This window comes from Saxophila tyrrhenica (genome assembly GCF_035928015.1).
Source record: "Saxophila tyrrhenica strain CCFEE 5935 chromosome Unknown scaffold_12, whole genome shotgun sequence".
NCBI lineage: Eukaryota > Fungi > Ascomycota > Dothideomycetes > Mycosphaerellales > Extremaceae > Saxophila > Saxophila tyrrhenica.
In genome coordinates, this window is record NW_027041744.1 from 612,225 (window position 1) to 631,337 (window position 19,113).

Genomic DNA, 19,113 nt, shown 5'->3' on the forward strand with positions numbered 1-19,113 from the left:
GACCTCCTGTTGCTGCGACTCGAATGCAGAGGCAAGTACAAGGCATTCGAGATGGCGCGAATCGGTCGCCTGGCCTTTCTGGCCATTGCGGTTGTGTTCCACATCATCTACAGCTTCTCCATCTTTGATGTCTACTTCGTCAGTCCGATCGTTAGCGGGATGGAGGCATTCAGGGTGGACGTTGAGAAGGCGCCGGCGAAGAGATTGGTGCTGTATGTCGGTACGATATGAGCACAGAGTGGCAACGTGGGTAGAGCATATGCCATCTAACAACGTATATAGGCGACGGTCTCCGCGCGGACAAAGCGTTCCAATACTTCCCCGATCCCTCTGCATCTCCCGAAGATACAGACGCAAAAGAGCCAGCCCCATTGGCGCCATTCCTTCGATCGAGAGTCCTTGAGCACGGCACATTCGGCGTCTCTCATACCCGCGTACCTACCGAGTCAAGACCTGGCCATGTAGCATTGATCGCAGGCCTGTACGAGGATGTATCGGCGGTCATGACAGGTTGGAAAACGAACCCAGTCAACTTCGACAGTGTCTTCAACAGAAGCAGCCACACGTGGTCTTGGGGGAGCCCTGATATCCTGCCCATGTTCTCTACTGGAGCTATACCAGGCAGAGTGGACGATGCCACCTACGGGCATGAATTTGAGGACTTCAGCAAGGACGCTACGGAGCTGGATATATGGGTGTTTGATCGGGTCAAGCAGCTGTTCAAAGACGCCGAGACGGATCCAGAGTTAAACGCCAGATTGAAGCAGGAAAAGATTGTGTTCTTTCTCCACCTCCTTGGTCTCGACACCACAGGCCATGCGTATCGACCATACTCGAAAGAGTATTTGCAAAACATCCAGCTTGTCGACAAGGGAGTGCAAGAAATTACGGAGGTCATCGAGGACTTCTACAACGACGGTGAGACGGCCTTCGTCTTCACGGCCGACCATGGCATGAGTGATTGGGGTAGTCACGGAGATGGCCACCCGGACAACACACGAACGCCACTGATCGCCTGGGGCTCTGGTGTGGCGAAACCAGTCACTGTTCGGAACGGCATTGCGCCAGGCCACGACGACAAGTTCTCCAGCGACTGGCATCTCGACCATGTCCAGAGGCACGATGTAGCGCAGGCGGATGTAGCAGCTTTGATGGCATATCTGGCAGGACTTGGGTTCCCTGTCAACTCTGTGGGAGAGCTGCCTCTGCCGTATCTCGAGACCAGCGACAAGGAGAAAGCGAAAGCATTGCTTGTCAACGCAAGGCAGATACTGGAAATGTACCGGGTGAAGGAAGAACAGAAGATGGCCACAGTCGTACAATATAAGCCATACTCTGGCTTCGCCGATGCCGAGCACTCGACCGACCACCGCATGGAACTCATCGAAGGTTTGATCGAGGAGGGCCAATACATTGAAGCCATCGTGATGGCGCACAACTTGATCAAGCTTGGCTTGCAAGGACTCCGATATCTGCAGACCTACGACTGGCTCTTCTTGAGAGCCCTTGTCACACTTGGCTATGTCGGCTGGATCACATTTGCATTCACGACAGCCGTCGACGCACACATGCTTGACGGCAAGATCGAGGCATCACGATCAGCCGCCTCTATCGTTGCATTCGCATCTGTGCTTGTCGCCTTGTACAGCTTCCTGTTCATCCAGTCGTCACCACCGACCTACTACGCATACGCCATCTTCCCGGTCATGTTCTGGGAGGAGGTCTTTGCACGAAGGCATGCGCTTGCCGAAGGGAAGCGGAAAATGTTCAATAAAATCGGCGCCCAGAATTCCTTCAAGCTTCTGCTCAACGTCTTGGCGTATATCGCAATCCTCGAGATCATGGTGCAAAGCTACTACCACCGGGAGATCTACACCATCACATACCTGCTCGCCGTACCCTGGCCTGCACTTTACGGGACAGCCTTCGTCCGGGAGAACTGGACACTCTGTCTTACATGGGCTTTGAGCTGTACGGCCATGAGCGTCTTCACGCTGCTTCCTGCAAACAAAGTTGAGGATGAGACTTTGATCATGCTTGGGGGTGCTCTGATCTTACTCGTCGGTGTTCTGTACATCATGTTCGAAAAGAGCTTGCTGGTTCAGGCGGCCCCAGCAAAAGAGGGACTTGGCGCCGACAAGGCTGACGGCCTGTCTCGGGTTTTAGTGGGAGTCCAGGTAAGCGTTCCTGTAGTAGCATATGTTGCATAGGCGCTGATTGCGGCACTAGGTCGGACTTGTCGCTCTCTCGATAGCTGTGACGAAGTCAAGTGTGACGTCGTTACAAGCAAAGCAAGGCCTACCTCTTGGAAGCCAGGTTGTTGGCTGGATCACACTCGGTACGTTTCTCCGATGTCTATCTGTCTGGCCAGCTATACTAATCATCAGCAGTCACCTCACTGATCATCCCCTTCCTCCACGCCCTCAATCCTCGCGGCCACTACATCCATCGCCTAGTCATCATTTTCCTGGCCTTCGGACCACTCTTCATCATCCTCACCATCTCCTACGAAGGACTGTTCTACTTTGCCATTGCGATGACGCTCGTATCGTGGGTACGGCTGGAGAACCGCATCTTCCAAGCTTCGACTACAGGGGCACCTACTGCGAATGGCAAGCCTCCTGCATCCGAGCTCAGCAACCCTATGGAAGCTGCAGCATCTGCTGCCGAGACTCGCGAACGCGCCTTGGATAAGGGCGATTATCGATCCTTGACCCTGTCAGATGCTCGGATCTGCCTCTTCTTCCTGTTCCTGCTGCAATCGGCCTTTTTCAGCACTGGCAACATCGCATCCATTTCTTCGTTCTCACTCGACGCTGTCTATCGCCTTATCCCGGTCTTTGACCCTTTTAGCCAGGGTGCTCTTCTCATTCTGAAGATTTTTGCGCCGTTTGTGCTTGTATCGGCGAACCTGGGTATCCTTACGCATCGGTTAAAATTGCGTGGTGGAAGTTTATTCGCTGTTGTTATGGGTACGTTGGCCCTTCACCATGACTTTGAGACCTCGACTAATATCGATTCGCAGGGATTGGAGACTACCTCACCCTCCGCTTCTTCTGGGAAGTCCGGGACGAGGGCTCATGGCTTGATATTGGCGAAAGCATTAGCATGTTCATCATTGCGAGCATGCTTTGCATTTTTGTGGCGGCGCTGGAAGCATTGAGTGGGACCTTTGTTCGCGGTGTCAAGTTTGAGGATGTGTCGGCGTTCAATGTACAGAGCAACGGCAGTCTGAATGGAGCTGCTAAAGGTGGTGGGAAGAAAGGCGCAAAGGACGGGAAAAGTCGGTAGATGTTTGTAAGATACCATGTACTTCTATGGACCGCATTGCAACAGACTTAGCTTCTGGCAGATGGGCTGGATGAAGTGGATGCTTGAGACGTGCGGCTCGTCTGATCGTCTGACGTTCAGGTCACTCAGCTCACGCCTCCGAAGAGTTCGACGCAGCCACACGGACTTGCTTGCCCGATGTGTAAGTGCTCTCGGTCGCACGGACGACGTTACTACATCGGTGCTGCTGAATAACCTGGAAACTGTTTACTCATGATCATTGTCGGGCCTTATTGATCCTTCGAGTGCTGCATCACTCAGCGATTTCCCGGCTGTAAAGCGGCATCTGACGATCGACACGGATATCGGACCTCGTTGACGGTAGCATCGTCAAGCTTAGTAAATTGCGAGGAGGGCGAGGTTGACAATGCAGTTGCTACCATCTGATCAGAGGTATAAATGTCTGCTGACTTGCTACCCGGAGTCGTTCTTTTTATCTTTCACCCATCTCATGCTGCACAACACATACAGTCAACCAATCCCACAACCACCTCAATTAACCAACAACACAACCACCTCCAGTCATCACAATGGCCAACACTGCTCTTCCCAAGGAAAGCCTCATTCTGGTCACAGGAGCCACCGGCTTCATCGGCGCCAACACCGTCTTCGAAGCTCTCGAAGCCGGATTTCGTGTCCGCGGCACTTCCAGATCGAAGGAGAGTGCCGCCAAACTCGAAGCAAGCCTCAACAATCACCCCAAGTTCGCCAGCGCCATCGTACCAGATGTCTCGCAAGAAGGCGCCTGGGACGAAGCAGTCAAGGGGGTCGATGCGATCATCCACATGGCGACAGACACCTCGTTCTCCCCAGATCCGAACGTCGTCGTCACCGCCACGGAGGAGGGCGTGCGAAACATCCTCCGTTCATCTAAGAAGGCCGGCGTGAAGCGCTTCGTTCTCACGTCGTCTTCTGCCGCTGTTCTCTTCCCAGTCTCGAACAAGGACATCACTGTCGAAGTGAACGACTGGAACCAAGAGGCCTTAGATGCCGCCTGGGCTCCACCACCATACACCGAAGAGCGTGCGTTCGCAGTGTACGCTGCATCCAAGGCTGCCATGGAGAAGGCGATGTGGAAGTTTGCCGAGGACGAGAAGCCGCACTTCACCGTCAACTCGATCCTTCCGGACTTTAACGTCGGCCGAATCTTGACGAGCGGTGGTCCCACGGGAAGCAGCGTTGAGATGTTGCTAAATGGGTCCGTTCCGCCGTTTCCTAACCAATACCACATTGATGTGATCGACGACGCAAGGATTCACGTGATTGCTGCTGCGATGGATCCAGGAGTGGAGAACGAACGCATCTTCGCCTTTGCACGTCCATTTCAATTCACCGAGATGATCAAAGATCTGCATGAGCTTCGACCGGGTGTTCAGACCATTGCTCAGCCACCAGAGAACGAGGGCCACGATCTCAGCAAGGTGCCTAATGCGCGTGGGGCCGAGCTGTTGAAGAAATGGTATGGCCAGGACGAGTACAAGACGATGAGGCAGAGCATTGAAGAAGCTCTTGCGACTTTGAAGGTGTAGTTGGGCGATGCTAGCTCAGCACCATAGCGATCGTTTAAACCCTGGGCTCTTCTCAATGCTTGCTTCACCCACGTTCTTGCAGTGTAGGCACTGGCTCTTGTGGCAAGTTTGGAATGTTGTCCAACGAATCGACGTCTTGTAGAGGCGTCATCTCCGGCGAAGTCGTCTGGTCCATCGTCGTCACCCTGATAATGGGTGGATCCTGGTTCGCTGTGCTGTTTTGGCTTCCGCCAGAGTACGTCCGGCTTCGCGCGGTATCGCGATCCTGCGACGACGAAGGTACCTCCAACGTCAATCTCCTTGCGTGTCCCACTGGTGTGCTTGGTTCTCCATCGGCCGCAGTGCCGGGCACTGCGCTTCTAGAACTCCCAGCTCTAGATCTTGACCGAGATCGCATTGCGGAGTGAATGCTGCTTGATTCTGGACGTTGGTCGTAACCTGACTGTACACGATCGATAGCGTTTTGCCCTACCCTATGTTCTTCGCCCGGTACAGTCGGATAGAACTGCATCGAAACGATGAACTGTTAGCGGCGTGTAACGCGACTGATTAACGCCCGACCTTCAACAACATACCCTTTGCCTGACTTCGCGAAAATCAGATCCAGTGTCGAAGCGATCCTGCTTCGGTATTCCAATCCAGTTGCTGAACCTCATCATTCTCCTTGCGATGCGCCGAATAATTTCTCCTTTAGGAGGTGGATCTGACTCCAGCTGCTCCCTCACCATGGCCTGCGCAAGCAGCACGTAGAGGGAGCCGATGACAGCAAGTCCAGTGCCGACGATGGGTCCCCATTGGCCGATATTCTTCACGGGCTCAGTCTGGTACCTCACTTGCTTGCTGAATAGATTCCATTCTCCGATGACCAGGATTGCAAGGATAGCCGCTGTAAAGAAAGGCACCTCAACATACTTGCGTATGAAAGAGACAGCTTTGTTAGCCTTCTTCATCTCACCGAGACGAACGGCATCACCGCCGTGGAATTTCTTTGCATTGTTCTCCAGGATCTTGATCCACATGTTCACCAGCAGTAGAACGGTTGGTATGCAGCACGCTGCCGATAGCAGCATTGCTGTGTTGAAGCTCAATCGATCAGGCGCTGGGATAACATATATGTCGTTGGCAGAGCCCCCACGTAACGAGGAGAATGGACCTTCAGCAACTGAGCACGTCAGGCCACATTTGGTCTGGCCGTAGGGAAAGTCGCTCGGTGATGGAGATATTAGGTCGCCTAGATGATTGCGGCCACAATGCGATGGTATACTTCGGTAAAATTGGACGGTCAAACTGACCAAGCCAGAAAACACCAAAGACGACCACACGAATATGGTGTTGCGGCCAGGGTCGTTGAAGTAGGTTTGAGATTGGCTGACAGTGACAGGAGCGGCCAGTACACCGATAGCACAAACTTGGAATGCTCCGTAGATGTCCTGCAGCAGATGACCATATTAGCTCATGACCATTGACTGAGATTACACCTTGAGCCGGTATTCACCCAAGAGGTGTCGACTTTAAATCAAGGCTGACGGGCCTACCATGTCAACAGCGTCTACGAACAAGATGTTAGTCCAATCTTCTGACTGCCAAGGGCTGTTTGATGACCGACCTGGCACATTTGATGCCGCCAAAACAATAGCATGCAAAGCAGCAACAGCTGGCAGCAGTAGAGCGGCCGCCAGACACGGATTTCGAAGCCATTCTGCTTTTCGGGCGAAGATGCAAGCTGCTACTAGAGCGTAATAACTGTACGACGTCTTTCATCAGAATCGTTCGGCTAGGTCGGTAGGTAAGGTAGATGTACAGTACTCTCGATCCAGGACCATATTGGCCCGATACCTGAGAACAAGACAGTCAGCAGAATATCAGGCGCTCAGACACCATTGTACTCACTGGCCAAGCGCAGACCACTTGTATCCCTTCTCCAGTCTGATTGGTACCTGTAGCCCCGTCGCGAGTACCTAGGAGGTTGAACAATGTTCGTGGAAGAAGTGCTGGCATGCCAACCATCAATGAGAGACTCCTAACCACGTTCCTGCTCGAGATCAGGCTATTGGTAGAAGTATCGTAAGCTGTAGCGATCAAGAAGAGGGGGTTGCAGTAGGAAGTATCAATCAGCCATCTAAGCCATTTGGGAGACTCGACCAAGGCGGACCACGCTGCCTTCCTGCCTCTAGAAGCCGGCCTTTGCACATCATGTGAGGGCCAACGACCTCATTCATCCTGCTGCCCATCGCCGGTGAGAGGAAGGACACGCCACTCGGGTCGCCGTCCCTTTCCCCCGCGGATTGCGCCCCCAAACTGCACGCTCAGCCCCATTCCATCCCATCTCATGACCTTCCGCATCACTTGATGTGCTTGGCGTGACTGTCGAGAGGACTGAACTCGCGTCGTTGAGCAAGTCACACAATGCCGCCGTAGGATTGCCCTTCTTATCCCCGCTGAAATCGGCAACCACCAGGCTAACATCGCCTCCTCCGGACCGTGGCAGGGCTGTCTACTTCGAGCACTGACACCCAATCCTCGACTGCCCATGCTACCACCGTGCTACCACCGTGCTACCGCATAAGCCAGTTTTGTATCTCTGTGATCCCGAAACTGTTCGAAGTTTAACCCGAATGGATCACACGACAGGACAATGGCCAGTGGAACCTCCAGCGACCTGGACACGAGTCGCATCAAAGACTGGCGCTCGATACTGACGCTGATTGTCTTCGTTCTCACCAACGTGCTGGTGCTCTTCCCGATTGCCATACCGTTCTGGATACCTCGAAGTCTCCGTAATATTACCTTGAGCACTCTTGCTAGGCTTCGGATCATACCTCCCCCTTCAAGGCCGGACTCGATCGAATGGCAGGAAGACGGCACAGTCAAATCGCCCGACTTTTTCATCCGCTATTCGTTTCCCATCAACTTCGTGACTGCGCCGTTGATCGCGGATCTCTTTCTCCTGGCTACCCTCTCTATTGGCCGGGAAGAGGTTCATGATGGCACCGTGGGCTCTGACGGTATATCTCCCATCGATATCATGGCGTTCTTCATAACACTTGCGTACATTGCGATATCTATAGATGCGAGCGGGCTCATTCGATACCTGGCCTTCAAGGTTCTTCAAAAAGGTGGTGAGAAGGGCCAGCTCCTGTTCTGCTATCTTTACGTCTTCTTCTTTGGACTCGCGGGCTTCATCGGCAATGTATGTTCACTGTGCTTGATCGACCATTGCTCCACACGCTGACATGCTGCAGGACCCTATCATTCTGTCCGGGACAGCGTTCCTTGCCTACATGACGAGAGTCTCGGAGAACATTGAACACCCGCGAGCATGGATCCACACTCAGTTCGCTGTTGCTAACATAGGATCAGCCATCCTTGTACGTGAGTCCCTGTCAAAGGACTTGCTATCTATCTGGAAGACTGACGACCAGTGATGCCTGTGTAGGTGTCTTCCAATCCCACCAACCTTGTCATAGCCGGAGCTTTCGGCATCAAATTCATCGTCTACACGGCGAACATGATCGTTCCAGTCATCACTACAGCCTTGCTTATGCTACCATTCCTGCTCTACGTGGTATTTCCATACGAGAGCCTGATCCCACAATCCATCAAACTCCATGAGCTTCCAGCAGAAGCGAGGGACAAGCAACCCGTCAATCCCAATATTCCATTCGCCAGAGGCAAAGATGAAGAAGAGGAGCAAGAAGGTCAAGGGCAGGGCGTGTCGCTAGAAGAGGTCATGAATCCTTTTCTTGACAAGAAAGGTGCTGGTGTAGGCGCAGCTATCAGTAAGTCATTCGTAATCTCTGTTGCCCATCAGTCCCAAAATCACAGGTCTAATTCTACCATGTGCAGTGGCTGTGACTTTAATCACCATCCTTGTGCTGAACGCCGTCGACAATAGCCATGGCCATACTAATCCAGTTTTCTGGGTCACCGCACCAGCGGCTTTCATCCTGCTCTGCTGGGATATCGCAACCGGCTGGCGTGGCCGGCACGAAACCCGCGAGATCGCTCGCGAAGGTCGACAGGCTTTCGAAGAAGCACGAGCGCAAAGACGAGCAAGTCTGGCTGTTGGTCTGGGGACTGATCCGGACTCCATGGAGCTGAACCGACTGCCAACTGTCACGCTCAGTCAGTCTCCAGGTGACGGGTCTGAACAGCATAGAGCGAGTGCCGATGCAAGCGGAAGCGACTATGCAGTTGCAATATCACCAAACAGCAGCATAGACACCAGCCCACGGCAAAGCGAGCAAATCCAACGTCTCCCCGAGACTGAAAGCGAAAAGGGCCCTTTCTCTGCCGTCCACATCTCAGAGTGCCGACAAGAAGATCACAAACGCATGACTTTGGTGTCTCTCCTACAAAACCGACTGCGATGGTCGCAAGAAACGTTCCCGTCCTTCATGGCGGTCTGCAGTCACTTGCCATTTGCGCTGATACCGTTCGGCTTCTGCATGTTTGTTCTGGTGCAGGGGCTTGCTTCTCGCGGCTGGGTTAGCGTTTTTGCGTATGGGTGGGATCATTGGGTCAGGAAGACGGGGACGGTAGGCGCGTAAGTTATGATTTCTCTTGCAATGGTGGGTATGCTAACGATATGTAAGCATCGGAGGAATGGCATTCTTGAGCGTCATCATGTGTAACTTTGCAGGGACTAACATCGGCACCTCGATCCTGCTGTGTCGGGTCGTGCAGGCATGGCTTGATATCAACAAGCATGCTGTACAGAACGGCAACGCCAACCCCATAACAAATCGAGAGTTCTGGGGTACGGTGTACAGTATGGCAGTTGGTGTCAATTACGGTTCGTTCGTACCCAGTCACGACCTCCAGTGCCAAAGCTGACTGTTCTTGTAGGTGCTTTCTCGACTGCATTCAGTATGTCCGGTCTCATTTTCGATCCTTCTCCGTTGTGTGACTGACCATCGCAGGCGCATCTCTTGCAGGTATGCTCTGGCGCGATATCCTCCAGCGGAAGTACATTCACGTTCAGGGTCTGGAGTTTTGCAGAGTCAACCTTAGAATCATCGCCGCTGCAATGGTGATTGGCACCACAGTCCTTATCGGCGAGATCTATGTGATCAGAAGTACGGAACCATTTCGCGGGCTAGAGGATAGCTGAAAATCGGAAGCATGAACTCTGACTTATTGTCTCGGTATTGCTCAAAGACACCGTCATAAATTCTGGCACACAAGCAAGGTGCTTTGATACCCAGCCCCAACCGCAACGACCTTCCTGCCCATCCCTCCGCTCTCACCAAGAGAACCCGGCACAGCGACCTCTTGCCAGTTTTCCGAATACTGAACGCTCTGATGCGTCCACTCATAAGACCTCGGCTCTTCATTATCAAGCTGGAATTGCTTCTCTCCGATTCCTAGTGCGCCCTGGAAGCCACTGCCGGCGGTGAAAACCTCGCCTCTCTCCGACTTTCTACACCTTCTTTAACGTCCTTTGCTCGTGTCGTCGCGCATTTGTGGGATCACGTACTTCGTTGGAATCACTGGCGACTGGAATGGAAGCTTCGTGCGGTCGGTAATCGTGCCGAGTGATGGTGTCTGTGCCTGTTCCAGAGTTAGCGCACCTTCCCCACATCTCGACTCGGACGCACATACGCTTGATACGCTCGTCTCCTGCTTGACCTCGCTCGACTTCACATCACCACCCTCGTTGCTAGTCTCCTCCAACATACTGATGCCCTCCGCCCCAGCCCCCGACAGCTTCTCCTCCTTCTTCACCTCATTCATGTCCACATCTCCGCCTTCGTCGCTGCGTCCCTGGGTTATAGTCTCCTCAACATCCTCCTCCATCGGCTCTTCAATCTCTTGCTCCTCCCCGTACTCGCCTTCCTCTTCGTCTTCCTTCGGTCGGTCGGCGGCGTGCTGCGCGATCAGAGAGTCGAGCGACTGGCGAAGGTCGGTGAGTAGCGTATCAGCCTCCTCGTTTTCGCCTTCACGATGGAACATCCTCGTCATGGTCCACAACCGATGGGCGTCGTCGAGCATGGAGGCCACTTCCTCCCAGTCATCTACGGCTGCGGACATCAGGAGCAGGAGCTTGATGCGATGGTAGCGAGGCAGAGAGCTATCATCCAGCATGTTTTGTGCGAGAGCGACGGCGCTGTCTAAGTCATCTGCGTCGAAGCGCGCTCGCGCTTCGTTGTAGCCGCGATCGTACGACTCAAAGACTAGATCGCGTTCTGACATGATGGGCAGAGCTTGCTGGTGGTCGAAGGTAGGTGGTATTGTAATTGGCAAGCGTGTGAAGTAAGTGCATAGGATAAGTTTGTTCCGATCATTTAGCTCCGCTGCGGGTGTCACGACGCTTGGCAAGGCAGCTCTCCGTTTGCCTTCTCGACGCTTCTGCAACGTGACACACGACGCGGGCGAACGTGAAACTTCCCAAGAAAAATCTTTTGGCACCTGCCAACATCGGAGATCCCGCCTGTCTCGTGGCAGCTTCTTCCGGACGACGACCAGCGAGAGTGCAACAGCAAGAGCCTTCTTCGCTACCTGCCCGCCTGGCGAACAAGATGGCAAAACGGCGTGCGGTGCAGGCAAAGGCACCAACTCAGAAGAGGAAGCTTAACGACGCCTCTACGCTCACCACCAAGGGTGGCGCGAGCGCCGTTTCCGTCGACAACACCACTCAGTATCCACTCCCTGTGCCCTTCGAAGTCGTCGACGCCTGCGAGAATATTAAGCGCTACCAGTCGGCCGTGGAGGAGGGAGGCATGCGAGCGAGGTAAGCATTGATTGCCGAAATGAGTATCTAAGACGCCAGTGGTTTGAATCAACAAACAGCGTCTTGAGTCTTTCGCACAGCCTTACGCGTAGCTGAGATCACTGCTGACCATTTTGCCCATCTGTTTTATAGGAAAGGTGTAGACTATGTCTACCTCCCGCAAGGCGAGGCCAAGCATGTGCTCTCGCTTCCCCTCACCGACCGCCGCTTCAAGCTTCGCAAGGACGACGTCGAGCTCTACACCATCACCTATCCCAGCGGCGATATGATCCGAGCGTGGAGACTGGACGTCGAAGATGAGAACAACCCAGAAGGAGGTGTTGTCGAACTGTACCGCCTTATTCCGCACGGCAAGAGGCCACAAACTGCTGTAGGCCGCGAAACAAAACGGGGAAAGAGAACGGTGATTTACGAGTTAGGTGAGTATCCCATTCCGGAGATGAACGCCATCACGGAGAAGATATGCGACAACAAGAGCGATGCAGTCAAGCTCGGCGAGATTACCTGCGACGTCATGAACCGCTTCCCGTACTCCTTGAAGCTTGAGAACTGGAAGGCAAAGGACCCCAACCACCACAATTTCCGGGCCCTCCTTACTGACGTCCGGCGCTTTGTGGACTGCACTTCCCTTGTTGCATGGAAGGCAGATCTCAACCGGGACAACCTGCCCAAGGAGTTCTACGTGTCAGACAAGAACTACAGCGGGAACAAGCCTTACGGCGCTCCGATGAGGCCCATGGTTGATACCACCGCTGACTGGAAGGTATTCAAATGCAATGCCTTGTTTACGTACGTTCATGAAGATGAGCGCACACGTTTCCTTCCAAGCGCAAAAGTTTCCGCGATCGACATGGCAACAGTAAGCGACGACACCCCGCCTCCCCCTGGCTTCACCCCCAAAGGCACGACAGACGACGAGAAATCCCAAGATCCGAGAGTGCGCGCTGCCATTCATGTGGTTCAAGCTGCCGTACATCGTACGAGCGGCTATGTCGGGACGGTAGCCCAGATCAAGAGACGACTGGCGGGCTTCATTGAAGAACACTACAAGTCGTTGACCGACGACGGCACGAGGAAAGCCAAGCTACGCGAACCGCTGCTAGTTGACGGCAAGCTGAACAGCAGCGCAGCTCTTCGCAATCCCAGATTGGATAAAAACCGGCATGTCCTCATCCCCTGGGGTACGACTGCCATGGAACTCCTCTTGAATGTGCCCAACCCACTTGTGGAGCGGGGAGCTGTCATCCGCTCAGTCAACAGAATCGATGTCACCTACGTTTTGCAGGGCTTTCTAGACGCTCTCGCAGCCGGTCAAACCTATGAGCAAGCCCTTTTTGCCATGGCGATTCGCGCAGATGAGATCAACATTGGAGCTATTACCATCGACCAGATCAAGCTTGCGCTTGACAACCCAGCCGAGACCGACGAGGAACGGGCCACCAATGAGGCTTGCTGTGGACATTGCGACAAGTTTGGTTTGCGCTCAGAGATGTTGCGCGGGTTGGACGGGCGCGAGTTCCATCCTGCATGCGCTAACAGACGTGGAGAGCACACCGACACTCGTACCCGCGGGGTTGAGCACGATGTCATGAGAGGTCTGAGAGTGATATGCAAGGCAGAGAAGAGCCTCGATGCGACAGTACTGTTGGCGAAGCTCGCACCGGCTTTGAAGGGCGTGAGATCTTTCGAAGATGCTTACGATGGACTGGTGGAAGACGCACTGATCGTAGGTCAAGTCGACAAGTCAGCGAACAGCAGCGGTGTCCGGCGTCAAAGATTCCACCCCGATCGCGTGTCCGTCGAGAAGCCCTATACATTGTGGGTGACAACTGGAGACGAGACATGGCTCCATCACAGAGACAATCTCGTCCTTACGAGATGGCTCTTCAACGCCGCTCATTCGACATCGCTCCCCGCTTGGATTCCCTGGATACCACAGCTGCTCAACATGCAGGACAAAGTGGAAGGCAAACCAGCTACGGTTGGCTACGACGTAGCCATCCGGGAGAAGATGCTTGACTTCGAGACGTTCTCTGAGAATGCATACATGATCGATATCAAGCTTCCCTTTCATGGTTCAGCTCGACTGAGCATGGGCATCAAGATGGCGCAATTCATGCGTCTAAAGAAGGAACTGTCATCGGGCGTGTGGGATGGTGTTGTTGCTCCGTCGTCCAAGGGCCCCTCTCTGGAAGACACGTGGTACGAAGAATCGTGGGTCTGTTGGAGCATCCAGCTGGGACGCCCGCACGATCAACATCCTCAGGAAGAACCTCAACTTCATGGAGAAGTCTGGAAAGTTCAATCCCGCCGGCCTGAAGTTACCTCGCAATTCCGAAGACGACTCGCCCTGGTTCTGGCGTACCGATCTTCGCGTGCTGGATGCAGACTGGGCATGGATCGAGCGCGAATTCAAAGCATACTATGCTATGCTTCGCGATGACTGCAATCGTCATCACGACTCCTCTAAGGAGAGTCCGACCACGTTGTTCATCCTCTACGCAGTGTGGTGGTTCAAGACCGGTGGAAAATGCCACATGCTCGGTTTTCGCCTGGTGCCTTTCCTTCGATGGCTTACCAAGGACTCTGTCGGCCGTGGTGTACGTACTATGACTATCATTCAATTTTGTTGATGACGCTGACGCAATTACAGATGTACTACATGGATAAGAACGGCAAATACCTTTTCGACAAGCCCATCATTGCCGGGGCGCCAATGGTTACTGGCTGCCTGAAGCTGCTCCCAGAGAACATGGAGCTGGATTTCGACTTCACCATCTGTACTATCATTGTAGAGTCCTGGAAGGCCAACACCATCCGCTGGAGCTACACTGTTGAAGATTCAGCCGTCGACTGAGTGGTATGAGGCCATCAAGACGAGACCCGGCTACAACACCCGCGACCTCAAGAAGCCAACTCTGTGGAAGACAGAAGGCGCCGTTGATGTCGAGCAGGTTGAAGATGACGAGGAGGCGTTCTACCAGCAGGACATCGACGCCCGACAGCACGTCACCGGCTTCGACAAGTTCTCGGAGGAGCAGCAGGAGGAGGAGCAGCAGCAGGAGCAGGGGCAGGGGCAGCAAATCAAACGTGTGACGCCAGCAGAGACAGGTAAAAAGAACATTCATTCTGTGTCTTACGAGCAAAAGGCTAACGGTTATTAGAGCACTACAGCTTCGAGGTTGTCAAGACCGACTACGTCGGCCTGCCAAACGACCCAAAGCACATTGCGCTGGAGGTGGACGAAGGCCATCCGCTGTACGGCTACGTGGTCCAGAGGACAGATGCCAAAGGTCGGTGTCTTGTCGCCACCCCACGTCGCGGCGGCGAGTTCAAGCCTCGTGGGCTATCGGCTCTCAACATGATACCGTGGGTGGCAAGCTTTGCAGAAGACGGCATCATCAGAGACAGGAACGGCGAGCAGATCTTCGACCTCTCGGAACGCTCAGAAGGCGGGAGTGATAATGTCGATCTGACTAAGTTGATGAGCGAGCGGATGGCGAACCTTGTTGACGAGCACAGGAATGCGCTTGTGTACAATGGGCGTGTCGCAACATTGGTGGGTCGGCTGCAGGGGTGTGTTGACAACGGCGACCAAGCCGGTTGGGCGATGGCGGACAGCGAGCTTACGGAGGAGCTGCAGCAGCAGGAGTAGCCGAGATGTGAAGGGATGCATTGTGTAGATGTGAAGGGATGCATTATGCGGATGTGTAGGGATGGGATGGACGTTGCTTGCTTCGACGGTGATGGTCTGCAGTGGCAGTGAAGGACTTTCGACCTCGCCTTGTGCTGATAGGCAAGTCTGATAGCGCACGTGGACCAAACAACCACTACAAATGTATCATAGGCTGGTAGATGTATCTATTCAGTGTAATCCAAGCCCTCCACCGCCATCCCAAACTCTACGGTGAATTCTTTGATCATGGTCACCATAAACACCAGCAGTGCAAGCAGCAGCCTTCTAAGTTAGAAATCTATTACCTTACCCTCCTCGCTGACTGAGAACTTGCAGACAACGAGGATTGAAACCAAAATACACGCGTGGTCTTGAACTACACACAATAGATTTTCGTCGACGAATCAGTGAAACTTTTATGGGAAGCTATACTAGAATGCATAAGTGCTTACACCTCACCTCCCACCACGCCCCTGATTCTCAATAGTCTTCCCCGCCAACGCAGCGAACCCATACTGCACCAGCGCCGCACTCGCCATCGGACACGGAAACTGAATCACCCGACACTTCTCCACGGCCTCAGACAGCTTCTTCCCAACCTCCGCCGCCTCCGTACAGTCCTCTAAACTCCAGCTATCCTTCTCCAGCATAGCCGGCATACACTTCGTAAACATGGCATTCCAGCCCGCCGCTTTCGAGATGATCTCGTACATGATCTTCCTGTCCTGACCGAGGGCTTTGCAGAAAGCCATTCCTTCGATCGAGGCGGCGAGGTGGATGCCGGAGAGGAGGTCGACGATGGTGTCGCGGGACACCTTGTGGGAGGCGGACATATTGACGTCCGCCTTGGACATTTGGGATACTAGGTCGCCTTGGGATTTGGGGATGTAGAGCTGGACTAGCTTGGCGTCGTCTTCCTTGAGCAAGCCGGCGTGGACGCCTTGGAGGTAGGTGTAGTGAGCTGTATTTGCTAGGGCAGCCGGGAACTGTGCTTCTCGTGCGGCGTCTGTAACGATGGTTGTGTCCTTAAGAATGATGCCAAGTGCGGATAAAGCAGACCAGTCGTCTTTGATCATGTGTGGTGCTCTGTTTTCGAACATGAAGCTCGCGGCGTCTGACTGGTTAACGTGCTCCATAACAGATTGCGTGTTGAGTCCAACAGTGGCGGCGAGGCCCATGGCTTCGGATGCGGAAATAATATTAGTTGCTGCCAGAAGCTGATGGATAGTCTTCGTCTTCGTTCCGTCGCTGATGCCTCCCATGCGGTAGAGATTACCAGACATGCACTCGAGCACGTCTTTGGCAGCATCCAGATCCGCGTCAGGACCGGATGAGAAGATCGATAACGTCCCATTCGCAGCTCGAATCGTGCCGCCAGAAACCGGACAATCCAAGAATTTGACGTCCGATCGACCAGCCTCATCCAGCCTCTGTCTGATCTCATGCGGGAACGTCGTCGGTGTGGTCGAGCAGAGGATGAACGTCTTGCCTTTCCCCAGTCCATGTATGACCGCGTCGTCGCCTTCGAATAGAAGGCCTGCGTTCTGTGCACCGTTGGCCACCATCGAGACGAAGAAGTCGACTTGGGAAGCTGCTTCCTTGGGAGTTTTTGCTGGCTTGCCACCGGCTTCGACAAACTTGTCGACTAAGGGCTGGTAGACGTCGAATCCGTAGACGGTGAATCCGTTTTTTACTAGATTAATGGCCATTCCACCTCCCATGGCTCCCAGGCCAGCGAAGCCGATTGTCGGTTTAGACGCCATGCTGAATAGTTGTGGCCTCGTGTTGATGGTGTGGTATGGTCTTGGACAACTTTGAGATACGATCCAACACTCTTCTTGAATCCGTAGTCCGAGTTGTTCTGTTACGTTGAAGACTGTTCACTGATGCAAAGACTTCGTACGGTTGGCAGTTGCCGAAGAAGTCCTCCAGTTGCCGGCAGACGGCCGTTGAGATGCAGGTCCGGCTAAATGAACCGTTGGATGGTCTCTTCATACCGTCCTCTCCTTCCCTTCGTCTTGAACCCCTCCAACCTATCTATAATGCACTCTCATCCTGTTGCAAAACAGCTTTCGTGTGGTCGAACAATCCAAATTCCTGTGGTCCAGCACTGAGTCGCCCTGTCTCACGAAGCGCCGATCCAAGGTCCCGTCATCGCTCTTTACGATATGCGTCTGAGATTCGTGGGTCTGGCCCACTGAAGGTTAACTTCGAGATTCGTACGAGCAGATCTATTAACCACTGGTACGAAGAAGGAGAACAATGGCAGGGTTGGGACTTGTGGACTGCAGGAGCGCTACCATCGGCAGACTTTGGACCGTCCACCGATGCAGGCGGTGTACTTAATCTATTGTGCTACTGTTCAGTTAAGTTGCTCTCAAATGTTACCCAGAATCACAGTTCTTGCGAGCATGGACGAAACAACAAAGCAACTCCAAGCTTATCTCCCCTCCCACCTCCTCCGTGCAGCCTATCTGGCAGGCAAGATCCCTTTCCGAGCCTGTCAAGCAGATCCACGAGTCTCGTACACGCTCTACGTCCCCGAGGACGCATACAGCGCGGCGCATGAAGCTATACAAGAGGACCGCTTGCGTGAGCACGATCGTCTTTCCCTCGTCGTCAACATCCACGGGACACGGCGCGAAGCACAGCTCTGCAGAGACTCCCTTATCAAGTACGCTGACCAACATGACTGCGCTATCCTGGCACCGCTGTTTCCTGCAGCGCTGGATGGGCCTTTGGATCTGGACTCCTACAAGAAGCTTCGCAGTAGAAGTCTGAAATCGGATGAGGTTCTACTCAGCATTATCGAGGAGGTGCAACAACTCTGGCCCGCGATTTACGCCGAGAAATTCACGTTGCTCGGTTGTTCTGGAGGCGGACAGTTTGTTCACCGGTTTATGTACCTCCATCCAGAGCGGTTACAGAGAGTCTGTGTCGCGGCTCCGGGAGGCACGACGAGGGTTGTCGATATGCCTTGGCCACATGGTACGCAAGATTTGGAGGCGATCTTCGACGGGAAACGTATGGACTTGGAGGAAGTAAGGAAGATCGAGGACATCCTCATCATCGTCGGGCTGAACGACCGTGACATGGATGAACAAGCTGAGTTGAAACAGTGGCTACACGCGATGGCGAGGAAAGGTGCAACAAAAGTCGCCACTGGAGATATTCCCACTCAGAGCCGCCTCCAGACTTGTAAAGACTTGCAACAGAATTGGCTTGACAATGGCATACAAGCTTCCCTGGAGATCGTTCCGGGTGTTGCTCACGGCTACCAGGGTTTGCTGCCTGCCATAATCACTTGGTTGAGGAGAGGGGGCTAGCATGTACGTATTGTCGCATTGACCTGTCGAAGACCAGGAAGGCAACATCGATATAAAGGGGTCGCTGTCAGAGTCCGCCTCCTGATCGCCCTTGGACAGTCGATACGAAGAAATATGATGGCGCCGTGGCGGGTATCACAATACTAGCACATTACAATATGACAATGCCAATCACATGCTACTGATGCGTATGCACGACATTCAATGTAGTCATCGAAGAACGGGAGTTGTAGGAACATATGCCAAGCCTGCCCCGATCGGAATCGGGGTTAGACTTTTGCGGGCAGCGCGGGACATTCGGACTAGCAGCTCTCGACCACTACACCATCGACAGAGTGTGCTTTGAGACATTCGTTTCGCATACCACCACTTCCTCGGCCAAAACTCTGCAAACTCTCCCACGACGTCCCGGACCGCTTCCGACGCAAATGCAAGCGGTCTGACGCCACCAGAGGTGATATCTGGTCGGCGACGACAGGCCTCGGTCCAGCGACATCAGCGCGGCGAGAGCTCCACCAA

The 19,113-nt window shown here is 53.7% G+C and overlaps 8 protein-coding genes across 8 annotated transcripts; 5 read left to right on the plus strand and 3 right to left on the minus strand.

Moving 5' to 3' along the window:
* Positions 1-51: 51 nt before the first annotated feature.
* Positions 52-3,291, plus strand: MCD4 (Glycosyl phosphatidyl inositol anchor synthesis; the record flags this gene model as incomplete). The annotated part of the gene is made up of 5 exons (XM_064805054.1): positions 52-220; positions 283-2,177; positions 2,230-2,338; positions 2,391-2,972; positions 3,026-3,291. 5 exons carry the CDS (start codon positions 52-54, stop codon positions 3,289-3,291), a joined length of 3,021 nt encoding a protein of 1,006 aa, XP_064656896.1.
* A 569-nt stretch (positions 3,292-3,860) lies between these two features.
* Positions 3,861-4,859, plus strand: LTR77_007819 (uncharacterized protein; the record flags this gene model as incomplete). Its single annotated transcript, XM_064805055.1, has 1 exon — positions 3,861-4,859. The coding sequence occupies one exon, from the start codon at positions 3,861-3,863 to the stop codon at positions 4,857-4,859; it is 999 nt and encodes a 332-aa protein (XP_064656897.1).
* A 64-nt stretch (positions 4,860-4,923) lies between these two features.
* LTR77_007820 (uncharacterized protein) lies at positions 4,924-5,929 on the minus strand (the record flags this gene model as incomplete). The annotated part of the gene is made up of 2 exons (XM_064805056.1): positions 4,924-5,364; positions 5,435-5,929. 2 exons carry the CDS (start codon positions 5,927-5,929, stop codon positions 4,924-4,926), a joined length of 936 nt encoding a protein of 311 aa, XP_064656898.1.
* Positions 5,930-7,494: 1,565 nt separating this feature from the next.
* LTR77_007821 (uncharacterized protein) lies at positions 7,495-9,972 on the plus strand (the record flags this gene model as incomplete). Its single annotated transcript, XM_064805057.1, has 7 exons — positions 7,495-8,049; positions 8,102-8,227; positions 8,296-8,638; positions 8,706-9,405; positions 9,455-9,654; positions 9,708-9,728; positions 9,782-9,972. 7 exons carry the CDS (start codon positions 7,495-7,497, stop codon positions 9,970-9,972), a joined length of 2,136 nt encoding a protein of 711 aa, XP_064656899.1.
* Positions 9,973-10,292: 320 nt separating this feature from the next.
* On the minus strand, positions 10,293-11,054 carry LTR77_007822 (uncharacterized protein; the record flags this gene model as incomplete). Its single annotated transcript, XM_064805058.1, has 2 exons — positions 10,293-10,412; positions 10,464-11,054. 2 exons carry the CDS (start codon positions 11,052-11,054, stop codon positions 10,293-10,295), a joined length of 711 nt encoding a protein of 236 aa, XP_064656900.1.
* Positions 11,055-11,380: 326 nt separating this feature from the next.
* LTR77_007823 (uncharacterized protein) lies at positions 11,381-15,247 on the plus strand (the record flags this gene model as incomplete). Its single annotated transcript, XM_064805059.1, has 6 exons — positions 11,381-11,592; positions 11,725-13,806; positions 13,859-14,192; positions 14,246-14,372; positions 14,419-14,703; positions 14,757-15,247. The coding sequence occupies 6 exons, from the start codon at positions 11,381-11,383 to the stop codon at positions 15,245-15,247; spliced, it is 3,531 nt and encodes a 1,176-aa protein (XP_064656901.1).
* Positions 15,248-15,453: 206 nt separating this feature from the next.
* Positions 15,454-17,031, minus strand: LTR77_007824 (uncharacterized protein; the record flags this gene model as incomplete). Its single annotated transcript, XM_064805060.1, has 2 exons — positions 15,454-15,553; positions 15,728-17,031. 2 exons carry the CDS (start codon positions 17,029-17,031, stop codon positions 15,454-15,456), a joined length of 1,404 nt encoding a protein of 467 aa, XP_064656902.1.
* A 648-nt stretch (positions 17,032-17,679) lies between these two features.
* Positions 17,680-18,594, plus strand: LTR77_007825 (uncharacterized protein; the record flags this gene model as incomplete). The annotated part of the gene is made up of 1 exon (XM_064805061.1): positions 17,680-18,594. The coding sequence occupies one exon, from the start codon at positions 17,680-17,682 to the stop codon at positions 18,592-18,594; it is 915 nt and encodes a 304-aa protein (XP_064656903.1).
* Between the last annotated feature and the right edge of the window lie 519 nt (positions 18,595-19,113).